Raw genomic sequence first — 13,784 nt, forward strand, 5'->3', positions numbered from 1 at the left:
CTTTTATGGACAATAGTGGGGTAATTGTTTTACGTGTATTATAGTGGGGGTAAAACAACCTCGACATCATCAACAATGACTAGTTACGTTCGCATAACACTATTAAACCAGTAGTGCAACTATGAGAGATTGAAAGGGTCAGTTGACCCTCTTTTAAGAGATCAAAAATCTTCTTTTTAATATTTTGAAAAATTCCAAATAACGTTGTCAAGAATAAATAAAAACGAACAAGAATAAAGAAAAATTGTTCATTCCCCCATCAGATAATTATAGTTACACCACTATATCAAACAATAGAAAGTCATTCATTTCTATTCCTCCTAATAGAAACACAAATTAATATTAATCGCATCTATTTTCACGAATAGGTGTTGAAAATTAGAAAGGTATTAGGAAAAAAACTGAACATTGTTTAAGAAATAAATTAATCTTATATTGTCGAAAATGATACAGTTGTAAAATGTAAAATCTTAAATATATAAAGCGCAAAGTTACACAGGTTTCAATTTTTCTATAGAAAGTCTATGGGTCGCACTTTTAGTTTCGGGGTCTCTGACACCCCGATGCCATAATGTCGGTATGCAGAGAGACCTCGGTGCTTCGGGGTCCCTAACACCCCTGATGACAATAGATTGGTGTCCAGATAGGCGCTTCATATCCTCGTTACGGCACTGTTCACGGCCACTGATTCGAGTAAAGGTATCTGGCTGCGACAACATTGTCAACCCTTCGACCTAGAGCGAAGTGAAACCCCCTCAGTCTAATAAGGACCGCCGAGGGGATCGGATCTACCTGTTAAGCATACATATACCCTTATTTTATTTTATATTTTTATTTAATTTGCTGTATTTATCTTCCATCTTATTAAATAAGCTTATTAAAAGGATGAACGCGTTGATTTTATTACTCCTGTGTGCCTAGCCTATTATTTTATCCTTTTATTTACTATTTTACCCCTATTTGAGGGCCTCGCGGGGCTCAATCCTATATCCCTTATACCACTGCATCCCTTACATCTCTGCATTTCTTACATCCCAGCAACTCTTACACCTCTGCACCCTTACATCTCCTCATCCCTTACAGCTCTGCATTCCTTACATCCCAGTCTCTTACACCTCAGCACCCTTACATCGCTGTATTCCTTACATCCCAACAACTCTTACACCTCTGCATCCATTACATCTCATTGTCAGTAATCCAGATATCCCCGGGTTGCGCCCTCTGGCGGTAAAAATGTGAACTAAATTTCGACGTCGAATCAGCGCCCTCTGGATGTGAAAAAAGGAACTAAACCTTGCTAAGTTTTTGGCCCTCTGGCGGCAAAAATGCGAACTAAATTTTCGACGTTGAATCAGCGCCCTCTGGAAGTGAAAAAAGGAACTAAACCTTGCTAAGTTTTTGGCCCTCTGGCGGCAAAAATGCGAACTAAATTTTCGACGTTGAATCAGCGCCCTCTGGATGTGAAAAAAGGAACTAAACCTTGCTACGTTTTTGGCCCTCTGGCGGCAAAAATGCGAACTAAATTTTCGACGTTGAATCAGCGCCCTCTGGATGTGAAAAAAGGAACTAAACCTTGCTAAGTTTTTGGCCCTCTGGCGGCAAAAATGCGAACTAAATTTTCGACGTCGAATCAGCGCCCTCTGGTGGCGAAAAAAGGAACTAAATTTTTTCGAATTTCCGTTCTCAATTATATATTTAGTTTAGTTACAAGGATGTAAGGGTTGCAGGGATATAAAGGAAACAGCGATGCTAGGAATGTAGAGATATAAGGGTTGTTTGGATGTAAGGAATGCAGCAATATAAAGGAAACAGCGATGCTAGGAATGTAGAGATATAAGGGTTGTTTGGATGTAAGGAATGCAGGAATATAAAGGAAACAGCGACGCTAGGAATGTAGAGATATAAGGGTTGTTTGGATGTAAGGAATGCAGGAATATAAAGGAAACAGCGATGCTAGGAATGTAGAGATATAAGGGTTGTTTGGATATAAGGAATGCAGGAATACAAGAGATACGGGGATAAGGTGATTTAGGTGTTGTCTCTGCGAGGTCCGTGAAAAGAATGAAACAATAAATAACTGCGAAGGCAGGCCTTGGGCCATAAAATGGAATAAGATAATAAATAACTGGGATTGGTGGTCCCCACGTAGCCCATAAAGAGAAATAAAATAATAAATCATTTGGAAGTGTGGATTTGGTCCGTAAAGAAGGATAAAATAATTTATAACTGAACAGGATGGGCTTAGAGACATAAAGTGGGATAAAATACTAAATAAGTGGAAAGAGGAAGCCGGTATCCATAAGGAAGGATAAAATAATAAATGACTGGACAGAGTGAATCGGTGCCCATAAGGCAAGATAAAATAATGAATATTATAAAATGGATGGTTGCTCGTGGCCCAGAAGAGGAATAAAATCATAAACTTTATGCCTAGGGGTGTTTGGGACCCCAAAATCCCCGAGAACAAAAGCACGTGCAGTCTTGATGGATCTGTAGTCACTGCCATTGGTGAAATGCAAAAACTCCTTCTGAGCCCTTAACACTAGATGGTGCCACATGTTTCTCCCGCTATAGCGATATTTTTAAAATATACATTTTTTACTAAATTCAGAAATAAGGTCTCGTACGGAAGAGAATATCATTCTACATTTTTAATTTACTTTATGCTCTCCGTCATTTATTAATACACATCAATTAAGGAGTTTCTTTTGTAAATATAAACAGCGATATTAATAAATAACAATTGATCTTGAAAAAAGTAAAATTCGAATATTTTGCAATGACAAAATGCAATAAATATAGAAGCGTATTTCTGAACACTCTACATATATTTTATCTAGTTGTCACTTACACAATAATAAGCAAACACAGTTTGATTGTAAAATATTAAAATCTATGTAACATTTAATTGAACCAATAAATTTGTATTTTGTTGTTCTTTGAATATCGTTCATTCTTCCAAACACTTTTTCCTTTTCACGTTACAATTTTGGTACGAAAATACAGACATAAAAAATGCATTCAAAATTTCCATTTACAATTATATTGATCTCAAAACTGATTTGCAACCTCGACACTTACGTATAAACTTAATAATAATCACAGCGACATACTTATATAAATTCGTAAACAATAAAATTATTCGTAGGAACGCAACGAGAGGATCGTTCGAAAGAAACGTTCTTTTAATCAATGAACAGGTTTAATTAAACAAAGTAATTATGATACAATTACAAAAGGAAAATCGATATGAGAAAATAAAGATACACGCGATCCGAGATAATATAAAAATTTACCTAATACAAATATAAATACACGATCAAACTTCCATTATTAATGAATTAACAATTTTTTCGATGATTCTCATGAAATATCTTTTAGCAGCATTTGTATCAAAGGTGTAAAAAAGTTATAAAATTATAAAAGTGATCGCCTTTTATAAACATTATAAAAAAAGATAAACGAAGACAAAAATAAGATATGTTACAGGGATTGAAGATGATAATATTTTTAATAATGTATTATACCGTCAAATACAAAATTAGGAAATTTGATTTTGTATTCACGAATAACAAGCATAACAAACGAAATACATTACCACATAAACTTTATTTTATTTACAAGTATTATTGATTAAAAATGATTTTCCGTATCTTTTTTTATCGATTAACGAAATAATAACATTACATAGCCCAACATATACAAATAACAGAAAATCTAATACGTGAATATAATACAAATTAGAAATGTGTTTGTGAAATATTTTACCGGGTAAAAAAGATTATATCAATGATGATCGAAAAATTTTTTCTTCCTTGATATACAAATGATTCGCGAAGTTTCATTGAAAGTTGAATGACTTTATGGTTTTGATGATACTATAAAAACAAAAACTAGAAAACAAATCAAGATGAAACAAATGATATTTCGCCCTATAAGTAGCAATAATACAATCAAAATATTTTACACATTCACAGATTTTTGAGCACCTATGTTAATTTATGAATTCATTTTTCTTCATATAATTATACAATTTTGCATGTTACATCATTATTATTCTTATATTCATTTTTTTTTTTTTCATTATCATTCTATCGACTTAACATTCCTCAATGATTAGCAACATAAAATCGCCACAAATATTAAATTATTCACAATTATAACAGCGATGTAGTCCATCAGTCTTTCTCTCATTTCAATATCTGTCATGGTTCATTTCTTTTATGTTCGATACAGTATATGTATGTAATTCTTGTGTCTGTGGTGGTTTTCAAACACTCATGAGACTGAAGAGCATAAATAGCTAAATATCATTTATTCTGAAACAAGTGTTATTCTACATTGCATATGAAATAAATTACTGTTATAGAGTAAGAGGAAAAGAGCATGTTGGTCCTCTTTTGATATTTGATGTTATGGTATATACACACATTTGTCTGTATTTCAAGTTCCCATGAATGTAGAATTAACTTATGAATTATACATAAAGGTTATTAGAAACGTTGCAATTTCTAAAAATGATCAAATCATCCTATCATCGAATACTAAAAGAGTACATCATACTACTTTATACATTCTGAATGTGAAAAGTTCCTACAATTATTTTAAGTGTACTTTTATTCTTCTTAATTTACATTATTGTTTAGCAATTGGACGAGTTTAATTACAAATACTTGGTTTAGTTCTGCGGTATCAAATATACCAACTATATTTCTGGAGTAAAAGAAAAATATTTTAACACCTCCCACAGACACTTGATAGAACATTTCTCTTCTACCTTTGAATCAATGATTTATGTAAAAGTGAACGTAATTATATGACACCGGAGTAAATTCTTCTAACAATGTGCCGTATGTAATCAAGCAATATCAGCGTACAGCGTTATAATTACTACTCTCTTTATGGTTGATAGATGTTTTAATTTCATTACAAAGCAGAATCATCTTTACATTAAGAGCACTCAACTAACCGTGCAAATACATGGACTATAGTTTTCCTTAAAAAAAAAAAAAAGAATAAAAATTGTTCAGGTAAAAATAAAGAGGATATCAATAAATTCGTAACAATTGCATTAGGGATAAGAGACACTTTCATCTATCGTCTCGAGGAAAAATTACCCTTTTCTTCCTAAGTGAAACATTTTTGCACAGCAAAATATGTTTTATATGTAATAATTCTGTTAACAGTATCAAATTGATTTAATCACTCGCCTCGTTTAATCGAATAATGGTGAACATGATCAAATTTCAAATATAAATAAAATCATTTGCGCATATACCTACTATTATTGCTCCAAAACTACAGCACTGATATAAATGGGTCCAAAATGTTGATCATTGTGTACAATTGTTCTTCATCACAGGGTATAATAAATTTAAGTATTCCACCCTAAAATGAATCCTATTTATTTGCTACATTCCAAGTTATAACTTCCCAAAAAGTGTTATACTATATGTTAGTGACATAAAATAGGTCATATTCATAAAAGCAAGTAAAAGCTTTTATTAGAAATTTTTTTTTGAAATACTCAATTACATAAATGATTAAGCACTTACTAGAAATAGTATTTCCTAAATTTTCTACTTTTATTTATACTTCATACTTATAAACATTTGATTACCTTTATGCATACGACCCAATATGAATTTTCCAATTTTTATAAAAATTAATTTAGTAATGTACTTACGATGCTACTTAACGGCGAGGATTTGTTTAAGATGGCGCATAAGGTGACTGCCAACATCGTGAACCTCAGGCCATTGTTTGAGAACGAACACTATTCCCAATACAACAAACGTAGTTGTTAATATGCGCACCCTGCACATGAAACAATGAGGCTTAGTACAGCTGGAACAGAGATGTGAAAACGAAATAAAAGAATGAGTGCGCGAAATTAAAATCGAACGGTGATGTACGTCACGAGGTATTATGAATAAAGATGCTGTATGAACGTGAGACGTATGAAGGGATGATATAAAAACAAAGTATGAAGCAATGATGTAAGTATGAATTATTAGTCTTGAATAATAATTTGTATTACAATTATCCATTTATTGTAAAATAAAAAAATAGGTAAACAAGTTTTGAAGCTGGGAACATATCCCATGATTTGATTAAATAAAAAAATCAAAAAAAATCACTCTACCTGGTCCTTAGGAAAGGCATCATTATACCAGCACCTGTTGCAACAAGAAGTAGAATAACTTGCAACACTGTTAATACTACGTTTATGAGTTTAACAACCAACGCCCTCGCGTTACTGTTATCCAGACCCTCTAACGTCACATATTGCTGGTGCTGTAGCTGTTGGTGTTCCATTTTACAAATTTTAGTCTGACAACATTCCAGCATTTCGTGTATGTCTCTTAAACGATCTTCGCTTTGATATTGCACTTTTTCCTCCATGTCTGTTATCGTCTGTTTCAAATTTTCTACCTCGTTTTGATGGAGTTCAGTCAGGTCATTGATTTGTTCCTCCAAACGTTCGCATCGAAATCGTTCCTCTTGCAAAGCATGGGAAAGATATGTCACCTCCTGTTGTAGAGTCTGAAATTATATAAATATTAGATTAAGAGAAAAGAATATTTTTTGTTAAATACACAAATCATTGGTGACGAACCTTAAGACCCTCTAATTTTTCTTTCATCCTATCCAAGTTTTCTCTGTGTTCTTGTAACTCGGTGAAAATGGACTTAAGACTAAGTGCAGAATTATTATTACTAGGGCACGTGTGTGCTTGACCTCTACTACCGGGCCCACTTTCACTCGTGACGCTAGAACATTCTGAACCTTCTTCAGACGGAAATTTAATTGCCGCGGCACTGTGTGTCGAGCCCAAACTACATCCACCGGGAAGCGTTGCTGATCCGTGGTGTGCTTTTTCATCTTCAACACTAGCGTTATCTCCATTACCTGCACGCGGTGTATCGTTTACATAAAAAGTCGAGCCATCTGTAGAGACACAGACGTCGCAAGTTAGAATGTTATCCAATACTAAATTATTTTACCGCTGATAACTAAATTGTCTATTCAATTTTCTTTAATTTTTTATTTATGAGATATTAACGCCATGCCGTCCGTTGTAAATATTAATATTATCAGCAACTTAGAAATATTTCTGTGTACAATATAGTTACATAATTGATTTGGAGTAGAATACATTTAAATTGTTGTGTATTTTTAGAGTTTGCATTTTTTGTTCTGAATGACTAATTTTTGTTGTTGTATTGGATAACTGATGTTAAGGAAAGCGAATGTTTGACTCACGAAAGCCACTAAAGATTGCAAGGCAAAGATTATAATGCAAAATTATTAAATAACGCAAAACCATTAATATAATTTGAAGCTTTTAAGTAAATACAACATTCTTGTGCGAAAATTGCCCATAAGTTTAGGGTGTACACATATAGATTATTTTTTTAAATCATTGAAAATAAAATGAAATAATTATACACATAGGAGACGTAACGTATAGTTAAATAGAATAGAAAGATTAGGAAAAAGTTAGCTAAAATATTACTTACTACTTTCAACTGCCATGACAGCGCAAAATATTAAATAATGTTTATTGTTAAACGTTAAAACAAGAAAATAATTACACTATGAACTACAGTACACATCTAATGCATGTATATACTTTTGTGTTATTGTAAATATGTGAAACAGTAACGTTTTAAAATAATAAATACATTATTAATTATGATTATAATCATATTGGTAGTGTATTTACATACATGTATATTATAAGTGAAAAGGTGTGCACAGTATTTTGTTTGTAATACTAAAATTTATTAGCATAAAGCAATTTGTGCTCGGTAAAAGTGCTTTTTAAACACGAAGTATGTATTGATATCTTTAATACTGACTTTTTAAAAATGAAACAGAGTAGGACAAAATATTGTATTAATTAATTAAAAGATAATGTGTAATAAAGTGCACTCACGTGATAAGGTGTTTATATTATCGGCACTACCGAACTTATTTTTTATTAAATGTGCAAATTCTCTTGGTTTTGACATAACACTTCTGGAACATATAAAAGGAACAAAGATAATTAATTGCTACAAGATAACAGCTGACTAAAAGATATATTAATCGATCATTAATTAATTTATATCAATACTTTTTATATTAATATACTTCTAATGTACTGAATATATGAAATAAATAATAAAAGCTTAGATGAGATACAAAATTATATGCGTATAACTTCAAACTGAGAATGTTTGTAAGGAATAAGCGTTATTTCAAAATCTATTTTTACATGAATACTCACCCTGAAAAACCAGTAATTCCATCTCTAATATTGCCGCCTACATTTCTGGAAGTGAGTCTTAAATTAGATGAAAGTATCACTGTCTATACTTAGCAGAATAAAGGACAAACTAGAAAACAAGAAATGAATAGAAAAAAAAATATATGTATGCTAAACCAATAATCTTTCTACTTTCTAATGCGAAATTAAAAGTGACTTTAAACAATATTAATTGCATATTAATGAGAACATGCTCAGAATATGTAATGCAAGATGTATTTCTATAAATATGTCCTCCTTTTACTGTAGTGCTAATGTAATTAACATACTGTAGATACAATTGAAAAAAGAAAAGAGTATACTCACTTGAGTCCTTGTCCCATATCACGAAGCACTTCTCTAGGTTGCCTATGACTCGCAGGTGCTCCATTTATCTCGTAATTTTTCAATTTCTTCGTGTAACTATCCAATTTTTTTTGGAGTTGAGAAATACTGTGCGCTGATTTTTGATTCTTTTTCTCAAATACTGCCTTGATTCTATTTAGTTGTTGTTTGTCTGCATTAGCAGCTAATTTTAAATACTCATTAACATTTTCTGAAAGGAAACAAGTTTTACATTCGTATTTAAAAGTTACCATTCTAATTTAAAAAGTTACACGTTTGAGGAGTATGTTAATTATTGAAAATTACCATCACGGGTGGTTTGTTCTATTCTTATAAGCTCTCGTGTTTTAGCAATTTTATTTTGAATATGCTCAATAGCTTGACAAACACGAGCAGAGTTAGAGTCAACATCGTCTGTTATTAGCTCGGAGGAGCCATTCGATAGGAACGATTGTGTTGCGTGATACTGCTCCTGAAAATAAATTTAATTTTACGTTAAAATAAATAAATTTTATTTACTTTCAGCCAAATAGTGTTAAAAGAAATGAAGTACAACTGACAAAACACATTCTATCGAATACAATACTCAGTAAAGCATACTTTAACAATGCACTCTGAATTCCTGAAGATTAAGATCTCTAGCTTCAAAGCCACTTAGAAAATTATGCAAATAACTACTTCATTTCTTAACCTATAACCCTGATTACACAGTTGTGGTTGATGACCTTGTAATACAGTGTAATTGTTGCTGCGTGCACAACAGCATTACATTACATAAGCAACTTTATATAAGGATATACAATCATATTTACTATTGTAACAGATATTCAGAAGGATATCTCGACAGGAAACTAATTTATCTAAAATTATTCAAGTGTATCACACATTGTATAAAAATGAGAAGATAATAAAAATACATAAAATGCAAAGAATATCAAGAAGTTTTGAAGCTATTAAGTTTGAAGTCATTTTACAATAAAGATGGTACATACTCCCTCATCATCAGTGGGTGGATGAATATTTGGCACAAACTCATCTTGTTCGGCAGTGATTTGATTGGTATTTGGATCATCCATAGCATCTCCTACTCGAATCACAGTTCCTGGTGATTTTTGCCTACTACCTTTCATACTGAAGCTGCCTCCACCGCTACTTCCACTGCCTGTACTACCCTCCCCTGTTTGGGAACTGTGAAGTTAGATTAATTTTGTACTATTCTCTTTTTATTTATTTAAGAACTTAGTAATCATATTTTCAAGCACAAAATATGGAAATGTAAATTTAAAAATGTTTTTTCAGTTTCATGTAAAAAATACTACAAAAAAAAAGAAATATACAACTTAATCTTAATATGTACCAATATAGATATAATAAAATAATATTTACAAAAAGTAAGATCTTACAGTGAAACATTACGTGCTTTTGGAGTATGATCCGAGCTAACTGACTGTTGTTGTGATGTCGATGTATTTCCTCTGTTGGGTGATGTACTGCGTGAACTATTCTTACTTGAGGCAGTTACCATCAAACTAGCCATTCCCTTATTTTCTGAAAAAGTAATTGCTTAATTATTTTGCTATTATTGTATTAATTTAAATAATACACTATGTATACATACTCAAGTGTGTCTTTTTGTTATAACCCTATATTAAATATACAAATAGATCCTTCTGATTAAAATTAATTTCTTCTTTAATCTGTTCTTTCAACATATTGCTTTATTAATTTAGATATCATCATGATCTTTCATATTAATGTAGTACTCTTTATTGTATCTTATTACACAGTCATATTCTTTATCACAAATCAAAATTATTTATAAACTTTCTTTCATGATGTGTATAAAATGTATACATGTATACACAATTTAATGACATATGGGTAAACAAGATTTACAACTATTTATTAACTATATACATATATGTTGAAACAAGAAATTAACAAAAGGATTAAAGTAACAAATAAATGAAAGAGTAAATTGCTGCACAAATAGTTCCATTTTACTTGACCTCTATATACCTATTTTGAGCTGTAATTTTCTCTGAGAGTGATATTATCTAATTTAAATCTTGTATGCATAGTGAATTATGTGTCTTGACCAAAAATAGTATATGGAATATTTGGTACGATAAAAGTTATTATTATTCGTTTGTTTATAATAAAATATGTTTAAAACTTATAACAATTATTAAATTCAGGCAACAAAATTGTATAATTGTTAAATAATGAAATTTAGTTGAAAATATTATTAAAAAATTTTATTCCGCATGAAACAACAAACAAGGGTAACAAAATTCGTAATCCCCTTGATAGAACGTCTGAGAAAGAATTACAGTTGATTCCTTCACATTCTATCACCTTTAACCCAATCCTTTAACTGATGAATCACCCTGATTATCATAATTAGACCATCGACATTGCCTTCGAAGCGTGACAAATATATTACGCGGAGAAAACGTGAGCAATGATAAACAAAAAGAAATAAACCACGTTTATAATTTTTATGAATGATATAATAACAAATTATTTTTCTTTTATCTATTCAATACAGTCATTTCACTTAATCACTATATACATATTAATTTAAATGTAAAATACAAACGATACATTGAAATTCGAAATTATTACAAAACATGATCTACACAATTACTAATTATCGTTATTTAATAAGGTATATTTAAAGTCTCTTAACGTTTATTTATTTAAAAAAAAAATAGATTTTATTACACAAAATTGTGTCGTGGTATGCAATAAAATATAAATACAAAAACTGCAACTTTTTTTTTTATTCAACAAGAAAATAAAATAAAGAAATCTGCCAAAATCTTCCGAACAGAATGATACAAATTCCGTTATGCTGCTGTTCTTATGTAAACTAAATACCTGTAACAATAACAGTATTGTTCCGTATGTGGATAAATCATGAGAAACATGCTGGCATTATAAAATTTTTTATTTACACTCATTAAATGTTATTGAAACGCTGTATATTCGCAAAAAGCTAGCGGAAAATGTTGGAATACACATGTACTTATGCGCATCGACTAAGAATTGACGACACTCAGCAACCTGTGATATTACGTTACTATCGCAACTCATTTCTGCATATACGATACTGTTAGCAGTAGTGTAGGATCCATAGAGATATAGGATGCGATTGTTCCACCCCTTTCGTGTTGATATCAAGAAATGGGGTACGGGAGTGGAATAAAAACAAACGAACTGTCATGATTTCGCAGTTGTTTGACACACTCGAGTCGCAGAAATATTCTTCTGACATACCTTCTTTACCGTCTGATGCACGCGGTTCTCGGTTGAAGCATGTTTTGTTTAATGTAATCACACAGAAATACACAAAGATGGTCCTTCGCGTACTGAGTTGTCTCTGTGCCTTTCTGATCAATCAAAGGATACACCGCCGTTGTTATCGTTTTTTTCACGGGCGTGTCATCGCTCACCGTTCGACATACCCACACTGGCCGCAGCGATATTATCAAATTGAACGCACTGTGTCGTCCTTAGGCACTTAATCGATGATAAACTCATTCAGAAACAGCACGAAACGCACACATAATGCGACACATTTGACGAAACCGCTTCGTTGCTTCACAACTCCGACAGTGGAATACGCCAAACGGCACACAGAGCAACGAACGTAGAGGTGGGGGTAAATACAACCGATATTACCACTTGCACCAAGTGATCTTTCGATCCTAGGGATATTTCCTAGGGAAACGTGATTCGTCGGTATCGCACTCCCGTATCTATCGTGTGCTGTCACAAAATACCATAAGTTCTTTTGTATAATATCAATACCACACGACTATCCGAATGCAGGGTTCACAGTGAATTTGCCAATAACATCTTTTACGCGATCATTAAAAGATTTATTTGATGTTATACACAAAACTACTCAGGAATATAGTTTTATGTCAAACTACATAAAAACTTGGAAAAATTTGTGACCGTATATTCACTACGATACTGTCCTTGCAAATCACGGTGCACTCGGGTATCTTCGGCTAGATTCGGATTAAACGAACACTGCGCAGAGAGAAGACGCATTTGTTGAGAATCATGATTTATTTTGGATTTCAAATGCATGATTCTGAAAGATATATGTACTCAACCACACATGTTCACCACTTTATTATAAACTATGTCCGATATTGAGAGTCTATTGTCGTAGCACGAAATGAAAACTATTTTCACAAAAGTACGAAGTAACCGAAACTTACTCACTGGTTGTCACTTAATTTTTTAAGCTTATCAACAAGTGATCTGCTAAAGGAATTTCTATATTGAGGGCTAACGAAATCTAGCAAGCTGTACGGTGTTTCGAAGTGTTCGTCGCTTTTTTGTGATCTATCGTCATGGTCATTACCAACGACAGCGAAACCGGCACTCGACAATTCTATGCAAAACTTCAATCCCTCTAAGGTGGTTAAATTCAGATACAAGAATTGGTTGTTTTGCAATTTCTCCGATACTTTTATGTCCGTTACATGGTGCTTCACGTCATCGATAATTGCTTGAGCCTCGATTTTCCACTGTTCCTTGTCCAATACTTCATTCGTCTCTTCCTTCATTCTCGCCTTTTGACAGCGTCGACGAGGGTCTTTTTTATCGACACATGTAATATTCTCGTTCGAATTGGCAATGTTACAGATATTCCGTTCAACAGACGTAAAATGCTGCACATTAAATGACGCTCACGTTTTACGTGTTAAAGTGGCACGTGGACAGGTTTGAGCAGGGGTCAAAGACCAAGATCAAACGATTATGTAATTATCTGGCGAAGAGTTTGTTTCTAAGGGATACACGATATCGCCGATATAATTGACGGTAGTGACTACGATCCGTGGTCAGTTTAGTCCTTGACACTGCGTGGTTATAAATTATGCCGTGCATTCAATCCTACGTAATCACCGGTACACGCGTACTCAAATATACTACGTGTACATACTGACTATAGAAATTCAATGCATACAACTTTTTCGTCTCTCGCAGCGCCATCTTGGAACGTATCGCGCAACTAACCTTGCCGCAACATTAAATCCGTAAGCGGGAAAACTTACTTATGTTATTAGAAAATAAACATACACATATTAATTTAGATAATCTTCCAATTTGCTATTACATAAAC

The 13,784-nt window shown here is 32.5% G+C and overlaps 2 protein-coding genes across 12 annotated transcripts; both read right to left on the reverse strand.

Moving 5' to 3' along the window:
• Window positions 1-2,809: 2,809 nt before the first annotated feature.
• On the reverse strand, window positions 2,810-12,829 carry LOC114871166 (transmembrane and coiled-coil domains protein 2). Of its 11 annotated transcripts, XR_006829257.1 has the most exons (13): window positions 11,921-12,827; window positions 10,042-10,186; window positions 9,631-9,826; window positions 8,945-9,110; window positions 8,621-8,849; window positions 8,276-8,320; window positions 7,943-8,025; window positions 7,524-7,532; window positions 6,620-6,951; window positions 6,146-6,546; window positions 5,687-5,847; window positions 5,283-5,388; window positions 2,810-4,319 (listed from the first exon to the last, which is right to left on the reverse strand). XR_006829257.1 is itself a non-coding variant. In XM_046285031.1 (12 exons), the coding sequence occupies exons 2-11, from the start codon at window positions 10,173-10,175 to the stop codon at window positions 5,691-5,693; spliced, it is 1,752 nt and encodes a 583-aa protein (XP_046140987.1). In that variant the 5' UTR covers window positions 10,176-10,186; window positions 11,921-12,827; the 3' UTR covers window positions 2,810-5,388; window positions 5,687-5,690. The 11 variants fall into 11 exon arrangements, 10 of the variants coding, with proteins under 10 accessions (XP_046140987.1, XP_046140990.1, XP_046140989.1 ...); XM_046285031.1 differs by having other exon boundaries at window positions 2,810-5,388; XM_046285034.1 differs by having other exon boundaries at window positions 2,810-5,388; window positions 6,620-6,912; window positions 11,921-12,826.
• On the reverse strand, window positions 11,921-13,678 carry LOC114871203 (GSK3-beta interaction protein). Its single transcript, XM_029176826.2, has one exon. It carries the CDS (start codon window positions 13,225-13,227, stop codon window positions 12,877-12,879), a length of 351 nt encoding a protein of 116 aa, XP_029032659.1. The 5' UTR covers window positions 13,228-13,678; the 3' UTR covers window positions 11,921-12,876.
• Between the last annotated feature and the right edge of the window lie 106 nt (window positions 13,679-13,784).

The sequence above is a fragment of the Osmia bicornis genome, chromosome 3 (genome assembly GCF_907164935.1).
Source record: "Osmia bicornis bicornis chromosome 3, iOsmBic2.1, whole genome shotgun sequence".
NCBI classification, from domain to species: Eukaryota; Metazoa; Arthropoda; class Insecta; order Hymenoptera; family Megachilidae; genus Osmia; species Osmia bicornis.